Here is a 13372-nt window from a genome sequence, read left to right as displayed (position 1 = left end):
TGGTGGCTCTGCCCCTGGTGGGGAGGTAAAGTTTAGAAGCCACTTTCCCCACTTCTCAGCTGGTGAATTGGGAGGTTTAAAGGGTCACAAGAGGTGCAGACTCTCCCAACCACCCTCTAGGATGTGGAACTTAATCTCATATTTTAGGTTAGATTAAGCATTTCAGTATTACGATTTCACCGTTCACTGAATTTACTGGGAATTTACTGGTAACTCTGCCATTTTGGAGGACCTCCTGTATGCATGCTGGGCACATATGAAGGGAACATAACTGTATTTCAGTTTCTTGAATAGAAGTCCACAGAAAAACAAAAAATACATGGGAGCTTTGTTATGGCTTTTGTACTAGAAGACAACCCATCCTATTTTGCATGCCTTCATCTTACTTGTATCCATATGACCCTTTTTCTCTGAGCTTAGTTAACAGCAGGGAGAAATACCCAGGCTAGTTAGAGGAATAACAGTGAACAAAATAAAGCTCACCATACACTGCAATCATCTTGGTGTCCTGCAGAATGACATTTCCTGCAGAAACCTGCACTGTGATACTGTTCATCCCTTCTGCGGAGAATGTAAATGTGATGCTCCCTTCCAGGGTGATCAGTGGCTGCAAAGGCACAAAGGAATTGGGAAGGTACATAATGCTGTTGGTTGCCTTATTTTCAGCTGCACAGAGAGCCAGGCCAAGGATCCATCTCCTCAACCTGTTAGTGCAAATAAACCTGGGTTTAAAAATGCCAAGTATGGTTGGCCTTCCTTGAGAAGGGAATATGGGAGGCATTGTCCATTAAAATATTTTTTCCCACTTCAAATTTCCTAGAATTCCAGATTTGAAAGAGAACAATAAAACCTCTTGACAATCCATCCAGAAAATCCTCACATCCATATAACCCAGACCACTGTGAACAACAGGCAGATGAACTGCAGGATGCACCTTGTAGAGACAATTAGCTGCAGGTTACTCAAGAAGCTGGCCTACAGGAGAAGGCAAACACCTTCCAGGATAACTAGCCAATCTGACATAGGGCAAAACTGCTTCTTTGTCTCTAAATATAATGATCAATTGTAACTCTGAAAATCAGTAAAACTCCTACATTGATTCTTAAAACAAGAAGAATGCGGTATGGGGACAACTCCACACACCTTGACATTTTGTCTTTAATTGTAGCAATCTCTGAAGTTTCAGAAGAAGGCTCTTTACAAATATCAGGGCACCATTTTGTATTTCAGTGTTCATGGTAGTAATTGGGACGGGGATCAGAAGTCTATCCGGTCTTGTAATAAATAACTATGGCATTCTAGTTCCTAAGACATATGAGGGGTTATTAATATTAGGATTATTTTCCCATTTATCCTCACATTAATACAGAGAGGAACATTGTGGTCATTTATATTTTATAAGAGGGTAACAAGGTCAAAATGATTCTTGACTGCAAACCGATATAAAAGGGCAGGTGATACTGTTCATTTTCATTATGGCTCTACAAATACAAAAGCATTTCAGGACAATCAGTTCAATTGATGATAAAACACTGCAGATGCCTTGATTTAGATCAGCAGCACATCTTGAACAGATATGCAGTACAGTAATATCCTTGGTTCAAGCATGAAGAATATCTCCTCACAGGAAATAAGAATACAGGGCAGAAAAGTTGGAAATGAAAAGCAAAGCAAAGAGATAACAAGAAAGAGTTGTTTCATGAACAAATGAAAAAGAAATCAGCTGTAAGTGGAAGCAGAGTTATTAAGGCTAGGAATAACTGCACACTTTTATAACAGTCAAAGAAGATAGTGAAGCTCTTCTCACAATCAGTGAGAAGAGCTTTGGGGCTAACTTCAGGGAGAGCGGGCTCAGCCCACTCTCCCCGCAGATGAGCAGCCGCTCGTAGCTGGACGATCAGCCGCCCACATGACTGCCGGCTCCGTCACAGAGCCAGCAGGGGCAGTGGGGATCAGGGGCCACATGGCCCCTGAAAGTTCCAGGATACCCCAGTCGGGGGTCTATTCATGTGTCGCCACACACCGCAGCAACACATGTGCAAAAAGATGAGGTTAATGATACACTCACTCTGTTAACAATTGTCCTACCTAGGTTTGGGAGCTGTGCGTGCTGGCAATTTTTGGTTGTGTGAGAGCAAGCAACTAGGTAGGAGGAGAGAGAAGTGACTGTGTGGGAAACAGGAGCTGAAAAGGACAGCTTTCCCTCCTACCTTGGTCAAATGATGGGTATGAAAGCTGAGTAGGATGACCCTTCTTGGCTTTTGACCAATGAGTAATCCCTGTTCTTTTTAAATGTTTAGCTGCATTTTGTTCTGTTTTTATGTTTTTAATTGAATTTTATTGTTTTATCTGGTTTTTATGTTTTATTATTATTTTTATTGTTTTATCTTGTTTTTTATCTTGTTTTTATTGTTTTATCTTATCTTTATCTACGACCTGTGGTCGTAGGATGAAGGCTGGTATATAAATATAAATAAATAAACCTCTTGTCCCCCACACATTCACTTCTCTATCCTTCTGCCTAATTGTTTGCTCCCACAAAACCAAAAGGTTTTGGTTGTGTGAACAACCTCCATGTGTATAGGTGGTCTTTCCACCATTCACTTTAAAGAAAATTTGTGCCCTTGAGTTGGTGACTCCTGGCGCCCACAGAGCCCTGTCATTGTCTTTGGTAGAATACAGGAGGGGTTTTGCATTGTCTCCTCCCATGTAGTGTGAGATGATGCCTTTCAGCACCTTCCTATATCGCTGCTGCTTGATATAGGTGTTTCCCAGATTCTGAGAACCAGCAGCCTCTTGTTTGCTAGGTGAGTCATTTCCCCACTGCATCATTAGGTGGCTTGCTACCATTCACTTTACAGAGTTGTTTATCTCAAGGCATATGATATACAGTAAGTAAAGTGCCCGTTTGTGTCTATGTAACCCCTGAACTGAACTTTGAATATATGAAAGTCTTCTAAGTCATGCTACTGCCATTTCTCCCCACTTTTACTAAAATGTAAAGGAGGCTGTGAAGGATGCAGTAACACACATGTAGAACAGTTTAACAGTTCGTGACAGTCAAGGTGATTGGAGGAGGCTCTGCTCTGCATGCTGATCATGAGGGTGGCCCCGCTGTCATACATGTGGGACAGGGCCTTCACAGTTATTGCCCCCAGACTTTGAGATGATCTCCTGGTGGACATCCACTCCTCAGTCTCCATCACAGTTTTTAGAAAACAAGTGAAATCTTGATTTTTCACCCAGGCTTTTATAGGAATGTTGTTTTTGTTGCTGCTGCTTTGTATTTTACGATTGTGTAGTTTTAAAAAAACTTTTGATTAGATTTGTATTTTTATAATCCAATTCAATATTTTCATTATGTAACTATTTTATAGTCTTATATTGTTTTAAATGTTTTGTAAACCGCTTTGAGATTGTTTTAATGAAAGGTGGTGTCAAAATTTAACAATAGCTTAACAATAAGCTTTAGTTAAGATTTATCAACACAGAAATGAGGTAGCAGAAAGAATGGGGTGCTGTTTGGGAGGAGGGTTTTTGCACATGTTTTAATGCTAAATACAGTCCTTAGGCAGAAAAATGCACACATATCATTTAGCTTCTCCTAGCATGTAGTAATGAGGCATTCCTGCAGCTTAACAGCACAAATGAGAACTTCGTATAGATTTAGCATTATGAAAGAGTAGGTGTTGGGACTCTTGTCAAACATTCCTTTTTATTAGTCCAACTGAGCATATAGTCTAGAAAATACAGTTTAAGACCCCGGAGCAGTGCAGAGAGAGCATCATCTGAACTCAAAACTTTATCTCTGAAGTCTGCCTCTGTAACATGAGTTTAAAATCTGCATTTTACATAAGGCAAAGGGGAGGGGGGAGCCCCAAAACTTGGATCTTTGATAATCTGTCACTGTGCAGTTTTCTCAGTTTGATCTCTTCAGCCGTGTCCAATGGGGGATTAGTGATTTACATAAAATGCAAATTAGTCCTAAACAGAGACAGTTAAGCAAGTTTATAAAAAGCTGATTTGCAACATAAAAGTGCTGAGAATTGCTCTCTGTGATTTGCAGGGTCCTGTAATCTTTTCCTTGGAGAATTCACAAGCCCCATGAAAATGTTATTATGTCATGATTTAACAATTAATTTAGCTGCATGAAGTACAAACCTCAGTGTTGTTTCCAAACCACCAAATATAAGTTAATGTTCCAACTTGACTGGGCCACAGCACTGCGGTGGCATTAACTTCTTTGTTCTTTGTCGTTACAAATGGCAGTGACAAATGGACATTTTCCAAAGGGCCTGGAAGGAAAGAAGAATGTGAAAATGTGTGCATCAGTCCAGTTTAATTTATCAGTATTCTAATATTGTACTGATTTTCCCCGTTTCAGTAATGGCTGTGGATATCTTCATATGCAGTTAAATGCCAATATTACCTGCCTGGAGATAGTAATGAGCTGGATGAATCATAATGGATCCAGCCCATTACCTGCTTGGAGGTGGTAATGGGATGGATAAGGGACAATAAACTGAGACTGAATCCACATAAGACAGAGGTACTTATTGTTCGGGGTCAGACAATAAGTCCAACAGGACAACCTGCCTGTTCTGGATGGGGTCAAACTTCCCCAGACGGAACAGGTGTGCAGTCTGGAAGTGCTTCTGGATCCAGTACTCTCCCTGGTATCCCAGGTTGAGACAGTGGCCAGAGAGAGGTGCTTTCTAGCAGCTTCAGCTGCATGTTTCTGGAGATGAATGGCCTCAATGTTGGTACATATTCACCAGCTGCATGTTTCTGGAGATGAATGACCTCAGAATGTTGGTACATATGCTGGTAACCTCCAGACTTGACTACTGCAATGTGGGGCTGCCCTTGTATGTAGGTTGGCCTCGGATCATCTCAAATAGACTATATTAATCCTATTCTAGAAGAGCTACTCAGGCTACTGATGCATTTCTCGGCAAAATACAAGGTGCTGGTCAAAATCTATAAAGCCCTAAACAGTTTAGGCCCCGGGTATTTAAGAGAATATCTTCTTCGCCATGAGCCCCATCGCCCATTGAGATCATCCGGAGAGGTCCGCCTGCAGCTGCCACCAGCTTGTCTGGTGGCTACATGTGGACAAGCCTTCTCTGCTGCTGCCCCGAGAATCTGGGATGTGCTCCCTGCCGAGATGAGAGCTTCCCCATCTCTGAGAACTTAAAAAAAAAAAAGAAGAAGAAGAAGAATTCCTTAAAGACTTACCTTTTCACCCAAACTTTTCAATTTAATTGTGGTTTAAAATTGTTGTAAGTTTTTAAAAAAAAAATATTTTAACTGTTCATGTTGTTGTGAGCCACCTAGAGATGAAAATTCCATTTTGGATTGTTTTGGCGACTTTTATATGTGGATTGCATGTGATAAACTGACACACAAAGGAAATTCATATGATAAGGAAGCGGGTAGGACACGCATGATTTTCGATCATGTGCTAGCAAACAACGAGGTAGGATGATCATCTAAGAGAAAGGAAGTGGATATGACAGCTTTTACTTCTGCCTTATTAAAATGCTGGATATAAGTGCTGGGTAGTACTCTTCTCTCACACATGATCCTCCTACTTAGTTGTTTTCTCAACCACAATTGGAAATAAGGAATGTGTACAGGTTCCGAAGCTGTCATACACTTGTCTTGTGCATGAACCTGTTTGGAGGCCCTTTTACGGTTCGAACACTGACCGGTTTGAACTTTTGGTGGGGGTGGGGGGTAGGACTTTAAGGGTGGGGGAGGGTGAACTTACCCTTCCCCCCGCCTGCACTGGAGTTCTGCAAAATCCCTCAGGGCAGCAGTGTACCTCCCTGCCACCTCTTCCCCTCTTCAGCTGGAAGTGGCCGGAAGTATTGGGCACGCGTGCACGCATATATTGCGATCGCGCATGAACTCATGTGTACAAGCGCACACCTGACATGTGCACATGCGCCCGATACTTCCAAACACTTCTGGCCAAAGAGGGGAAGGGGCGGCAGGGAGGTATGCTGCCTCCTCAAGGGATTTTACATAACTCCAGCACTGGCAGGGGGGAAGTGGAAGGAGGGGTAAGTGCACCCTTCACCGATGTTAAAGTTCTACCCCCACCCCTTCGAGCCACCCCCTCCCGATTCCATGCACATCCCTATCATACACTTGTCCTACCCTCTTACTGGTCGTGTGAATTACTTTACAGTTTACTCACAATGGGAATGTGGCATCCCAATGCAAGTATTTGGCACAAAGTACAAATGGGGAGCTATTGCACTTAAAGACTTCTACATGGAAGTCATTATAATTTGTATGCCACTTCAGAATTTTGTCATGTGAAATGATATTCACATAAACATATTAAGGGTGAGAGGTGGACAGTAAGAATGCTGTTTGTGTTTCAACTCATTAGGCTATGCGATTTAGCTCAATTTAGCACCCCCCAAATACACACACACACACACCACACAAGTATAGTGCACAATCCACAATCCAGATCAATCAACCCACTTTATGCAGGTGTACTGAGAAACAATGAGGCTCTTCTCACGATTGGTGAAAAGAACCTGGATGGGGTTTGCGGGGAGAGCAGGGTTAGCTTGCTCTCCCCGCACACGAGCAGGCAGGCTGCTCTGAGCGGCCAAAGTGGCAGAACTGCCGGCTCTGTTACAGAGCTGGCGGGGGCTGGGAGGATTGGGGGCAGCGCAGCCCCAGGAAGCTCCAGCATGCCCTGCGCAAGTGCGTGAGATTCTATTGAATCAGGAATTCAAGAGATGGGTTCCTTGGAAAACTAATACAGAAGAGCCTGTTTAATTTCTTTGTTTTAGAACCGTGTGAATTAACTGTAACTCTAATTCTAAAACTCATGATTCTGGGAGCAGCGGCACCTGAACTACTCTAAAGAAGGTATTTAAGGGTTGCAACCTTTAAGTGATAACCCGATGGAAGTATAAATAAATCTTTGGTACTAAGAACTTTATCCAAAAGCTCATAGAAAGGCCAGATCCTTAGGATGCATTGAGTGGCAGGTAGCTGTATTGCCTTGTCTTAGGAGGATTTAAGAAGTCTTAAGGTCATATCACACTCATACAAAAGCCTTCAGGAAGATTGCTCTAAGACAACAGCAAATTATCTGTTTTCAGCAGGAATCTGTTCCAAAGCATCTATTGACTTCACACTTACCATTTTAGTACTGTTACATTTCTCCAAGCTCTTGTTTCCTATGTCATGCACACATAATTTGCAAAGCAGTGGAGAGGAAATTAGATTTCTATTTGTACCTACTGCCCTCTATCTCTCATTTAGAATAACTTATTTTAACAATAAAGCAGGGAAAATGCAACAATATTAAACAAAAAAGCAAGTTTCTATCTTTGAGCAACATTTTCTGAATAGATTTTATTTTGTGGGGTAGTTCATGGGGTAAATTGTGGCCTGTAGACATGGGCATTCTCAAGTGCCTTGTCTAAATCACAACCCTTTCTCAATATTAAAAAGTGCATACATAATATGGAAAATGTAGGTCATAGTTTAATGAGATTTTGTGCCATTTGGATTTTCCCCCAAGGCCAGCCCAATGGGATCCACAATTACAAAATCTGCATGTACAAGTGCTTAGGCCTATGTGGGCAGATGAGGTTTTCTTCTGTTTTTACAAGTCTTATTGCTTATCAGTGTTAATATTACAATTAGGAGTAAATAACCACAAACTATCGATGACAAATCCTTTATACTTAATGGCTGACATCCAGACTAACACTGCACCAGCATTTTCTGCCATGCAACAGGGGAGGGGGGATTTTCAACAATCTTTCCTCTCCTTTGCTGCTCACTGTACCACCTGAAACTATGTTCCTGCAGGTTGTGGGACCCTCAGGGACATAATTTTGGGAGGCACGAGTGACTGCGGGGGGGGGAGGAAGATCACTGGAAATTGCTGCTCCTCCATTGGGCAATGAAAAATGGCGTGCTGACACACCATTAGTCTGGATGTCAGCCATTCTATTCTTTATTACAACCATTACAGGTTGCATTTAAAGTGCATGGCAATAGAGACAACAAAAGGAGTTCATTCAGCATGCTCCTAAGCGGTCATGAGGTTACTGAAACAAGACAGGAACAATATATTGGTATTACTTCCTATACTAATGATATACTGTTTAACCCAGACTGCAATGGGTTAAATAGCCAATTCAAAATTCAGTCACCATTTCATATATTCAAAATTTGGAAACAGATTTCCTGTCCAAAATGTACATTTCTTACATGGAAATCTGAATCAGAATTTGTCTTTATTGCTGTTTTATGAATGTTCATCAGATATAAAATGTGTTAAACATGGTGGTACAGATAAATGGGGGCTATTCTCGCGATCTCTGAGAGTGAGTGGGTGCAGGGGGAGGCTCCAAAGAGCTTACCTTCCCTGCAGACAATCAAAGGCTTGGTGGTGGGAGCACATTCTGCACTCCCACATGAGCAGCCCTGCTCCGTAAAGCATGGAGCCAGGTGGAGGGATCCAGGGCTGGAAATTCTTGTTCTGCTCCCCACCACCCCGGATCCCTCAATGCACTGTGCATATGCGTGGTGCATTGTAGGGTTCCCCCCAGTGATGAGCAGGCTCCTGTTAGTGCTTCAGTGCTGGCTGAAAGCAGCCAGTGCTGGCACATGAGCCAGTAAACACCGGTAAGGGAGCAATCACTCCCATAACCTCATTTAAGAGGAGGGCTCCCTAGGCAGATTTGCTGTCAAGGCACTGCTAGGAGCCACCTGATTCCCACCAGTTCTTACATGCAACCAAGCCTGGACTTGGCTGCCCTAGCCCAGCTGCTCATGAGAACAACCTCATGCTGTATTGTCTAGTTGGTAGCCCTTTTGTCTGTAAGTCATCTGTTAATGTTTACAACAAAATCAAAAGTTTAGACAGAAATCCATCATGAAATATCTTGCCTTCTGACACAAAGATTAATGTCTCCTACTGTTATTACAGAGAAGGGCTAAACAAACTCAGCCATTTAGCTCTCATTGAAGCAAATTGTGCTATATTAACACGGCCCTCTGAAGGAATATGAGTAGAACATAGATTTCTTTTCTGAGAGCTCAATTTGTTCTGATATTGGAAAACATCACTGAAGCAGGTAATTCTGATCAACTACTACAATCTGTGTGCTAGAAGACAAAAAATGCAGTTTTGAAAATTCAGCTTTAGAACAGCAGGTGGTGTTGTACTGCTATCTACCTGAAGCAGCTAGCAAGAAAAAAAAAAGGTATTACTCTTTTTTTGATAGAGTTGGACTTAATCTTTGAAGATTTCCAAGTCTATTATATGATTTAATCTTTTGCAAACTGCCCAAAGAAATGGGTTTTGTCTTTGATCCTCCAGGTAGTATCAGCAACTCCTTTGGATCTCCATTGTGCTCCCCTTTGTTTGCTTCTGATCAAATTATCCATTGGGAATCCCCATTACAAGAGGGGAGTGACCCAGACAATGACTCTTCCCTTACAGCTTGTGCCCTGCATAAACAAATAGATATTCCATCAAGTGGTCTCATTAGCTTGCAAACAGAGTGGAGCACAATGGAGATGAGTCCCTATGGAATCTTTTTCTGTCAAGTTGCAGCTGATTGTGTGGCCTAAGATCTTATTATCTAAGACCCTCAGAATCTCTCTGGGGATGTTACCAACAACCCATTCTGTTTGCTTGCTGTGACCCAGCTGTCTTTTGTTCTGCTGCTATAAAGATGGGAAGGGATCAAAGGTAAAGAAAGCAACTATTATCGTTTATAATGCCTTTGGTTGTTATTTTAATGTTTTTAAATAAAATAATACTATCTTAACTTGTGCAGAGCATCTGTGCACTAGTACTTGATTGTTCCCCTCACCCCCTGCCACAGCCCCACTCACCTGAGAGATCTCTTCACCCTCACCTGAGCCACACTCCTGCTCCTCCTCCATCTGGTTGCTTCCATCCCCCTCACCCCTCTTGGTCACAGCTGCAGCGTTGCTGGCGCCTATTGGCCAAGATGCAGCCCTATATCCCCAAAGACCTCCTCACCCGAACCCCGCTCCTGCTCTTCCCCACAGGACCACAAGCAGCAGCAGTGGTTGACTGGGCCCTTCTTCGCTGCCGTAACCACCATGGCCACTTGTTTCCCTCAGACCTCTGACAGGCCCAGGCCCATCCCTTGCCTGCCTGCTGCCTCCACCAATGGCCTTGGTAGCCCCAAACAGCAGCAGTGGTTGACTGGGCCCTTCCTTGCTACCAATAGGTGCCACCACGGCTGCTCGTTCCCCTCAGGCCGTTGACGGGTCCAGGCCCGTCCCTTGCTCTTCCTTCTTTCTGTCTTCCACTGCCTTCTTTTTCTCTCTTCTCCACTCACTACTCCCATCTTTCTTCCCTTCCCTTTTCTTTCTTTCTTTCTCTCTCTCCCTTCCTGAGTTAACAGATCTTGTTTCCTCATCTAATTCATACAATGCCAGCCTCCTTCTCCTGAAGGGGCTCTTTCCTCCCTCATGACCCCTCTCTTTGCAGACCCTTGCCCACTATCCTTTTATATATATACTAGTGATTTGAGGCCCATTAAATAACGGGCGCTAGTAGAGTTGTGCGCTCCGGGCCCTCTGCCACCATTCCCCCTTCCGCTGCCACCAGCCTCCATGCCGCGGCCGGTCTCCCTGGCTGGGCAAGGGCCCCAAAGTCTCCCCCCTGCCCGGTTTTGGCGGCGCCGCCAGGCCTCGGCGGCGGCTCCGCCACCACCTTGGCCGGCTTCCCCCGCCGCCTCTTCCCCCCGCCCGGCTTCGGCGGCGCAGCCAGGCCTCGGCCATGGCTCCGCCGCTGCCTCAGCCAGCTTCCCCCGCCACCTCTTCCCTGGCTTCCCCGGCTTCACCTCTTCCCCAGCTTCGCAGCGGCCGCTTCTGGCCTTTACGCGGCCAGGCAAACAACTTCTGGCCTTTACGCGGCCAGGCAAACAACTTCGCAGCGGCCGCTTCTGGCCTTTACGCGGCCAGGCAAACAACCTTGGCTGTTCTGGGCATGCTCCGCGCATGCCCAGAACAGCCAAGGGAGACACAGACGCACGCCAGACATTTGACACGGGCGCACACTTAGCCTTTTATTATATATATATAGATTTCTCTCCTCTACAATCAAGAACTTCTTCTGACCAGTAACAGTTGCATTCAAACCGAGTTTAACCATCACAGGTTCCTCCTCCCTATCTGCATATGGAATCCCCACTGCCCAATCACCACGGTGCCACAGGCTACATCTCATGGAATTCCCACTGGCCGGACAGGTGCTTCTGCTCACGAACTCTTGGGATTAGCCACGGGTATGCCTTAGAAAATTATATATATAGATACTTCAACATTGTATGGTGCATTTTGAGTTCACAAAGTGTTTCACGTGCATTATCTTGTTGTAATCCTTACAACAAGCCTATGAGGTATTATAGTTTATTACCCCCTTATTGCAGCTGGGATGTGGAGGCTGAGGGGAAGTGGCTTGTCTAAGGACACCTTGGTAAACTCATGGCAGATGCAAGATTCTAACCAAAGAAGTTCTGATTCATAAGTCTGTGCAATGCTTTGGTAACAACAGGATGTTGAAAAGCAGTATATGGATGCTATGAAAAAATGAAAAAAATAAAAGAAATGAACTTCCCATTGATTGACATAACCCTGAATATTTTGTTCTGCCTGTGTATATACAGTAAGTGTATAGTACAGTATTTTACATTTTTAGCCTGCTTTCCAGTAGGCTTATGAGATCATAAATCTTTATGTTTAAAGAAAAAAGATGTCTGGGGGAACAAGCAAGACCACAGAGGAGCCTTCCTAATTGACCGCAGCCCTGAGTACTTCAAACCAATTCTGAACTATTTGCGTCATGGGCAACTCATTGCTAATGATGACATTAATTTGCTGGGAGTCTTGGAGGAAGCCAGTTTCTTTGGGATTGATTCACTAATTGGACATTTATTATTATTATTTCTTGTTTACACAGTCAGACAGGTGTTATTGACTGGTTTGTTTTATCCAGACATCGAGTCCTTCCCAAGGACCTGGGATGCCAGAATTTTATTGTCAATTGTTATAGATCTCGTCGCAGAATATAGGCTGTTCCCAGTACTCAGCAACAGTGGCATCCTCTATTTCCAACCCCTCCTCCACCTGCGCCTGAGCAACTGTTCCATTTGTTGGTAATTCTTCCTCCATATCTTGAGCCTGTGTTGCTCTTTGCAGTTCTTCCAGCTCAACTCCTGTAAATACTTTATTTCTTATTATGAATCTTCTCTGGTCTGCTAGCCTTTGTTCTGTTATTTCTGTATCTGGATGCTTCTCTTTCCAAATTTGGTACATTCTTTTTAAATAACCTCTTGTAGTTGGACTAGACTTGTAATAGCAGATCATTATTTCCTTGTTGGCATTTTTCGTATTTTTTTTTGGTTAAGCGACATTTCTTCCAGTAACTTTGCTGTCTTCAGCCCTGGTTGCTCAACTGAAGATCCTGAGTCCTGTTGCCCACTTGCCACCAGATGTCCAGGGACTCCAGCACCTGGTGCGGTCCTTGTTGACCCGGGCGACGACCGATCCGGTATAGATTTATTAAAGTTACGTCTCACCATATTGTTGATGGGAGCAGCACTCTTTGTCCGGCTCCTCTGGTGAGACCTGTCCAGTATGGTTGGACCTCTGGCATAGCTCTCACCTTCCTCAGAGCACGCAAGCCCCACAACCATGCCAAATTCGATTTCTATACCGCCCTTCCAAAAATGCCTCAGGGAGATTTACACAGAGAAATAATAAATAAATAAGTTGGCTCCCTGTCTCCAAAGGGCCCACATTCTAAAAAGAAACACAAGATAGACACCAGCAACAGTCACTGCAGGTACTGTGCCGGGAGGGGCTAGGGCCAGTTACTCTCCCCTTGCTAAATAAAGAGAATCACCACGGTAAAAGGTGCCTCTTTACCCAGTTAGCAGGGGGTTATTGCTATTTAGAAGTTGCTATTAAGAATTCACAACCAGCAGAAAATCATTCTCCGATCTCCTGAAATGAATTTGTCAGATTTCTACTTTCAACTTCAACCAAGTCTGAGCTTCGTTGTGAGGGTTTAAATTTCAGTGGGGCAGACTTCTCTTGCTTAGATATCCAATAAAGAACCACCTAGAGCCTTTAGAATCAGGCAGTATACAAATGAAATAAATAAATAACCTGGCATTCTGTGTGTACGTGCCTGTCAATGTATGCATGTGTCCTTCCCTATCAACTTCACAATGCCAGGACCAATATGAACCAAACTGGGTATAGTTGTAGGGACACAAAGGGACACCTCTAGTTTATAATCATGTAATCTACCCCAATTCAAGATGGCAGACATGTA

The 13372-nt window shown here is 43.7% G+C and overlaps 1 protein-coding gene across 8 annotated transcripts in view; it reads right to left on the bottom strand.

Annotated features, from left to right (window-relative positions):
• Nucleotides 1–13372, bottom strand: part of SORCS1 (sortilin related VPS10 domain containing receptor 1) — a 664028-nt gene that overhangs the window by 63422 nt on the left and 587234 nt on the right. For all 8 annotated transcript variants that reach the window (XR_008318829.1, XR_008318830.1, XM_053305813.1 and 5 more), the window contains exons 20-21: nucleotides 4162–4295; nucleotides 484–607 (exon numbers count right to left, since the gene is read on the bottom strand). Coding sequence is in view for 6 of the 8 variants with exons in the window: in XM_053305813.1 (XP_053161788.1) it covers nucleotides 484–607; nucleotides 4162–4295 (258 nt within the window). In the remaining 2 variants the exon portion in view is untranslated. The remainder of the gene's footprint in view (nucleotides 1–483; nucleotides 608–4161; nucleotides 4296–13372) is intronic.

Source organism: Hemicordylus capensis, chromosome 3 (genome assembly GCF_027244095.1).
Source record: "Hemicordylus capensis ecotype Gifberg chromosome 3, rHemCap1.1.pri, whole genome shotgun sequence".
NCBI lineage: Eukaryota > Metazoa > Chordata > Lepidosauria > Squamata > Cordylidae > Hemicordylus > Hemicordylus capensis.
Note: the sequence above shows the minus strand (reverse complement) of the source record. Positions and strands in the feature narration are given on the sequence as shown.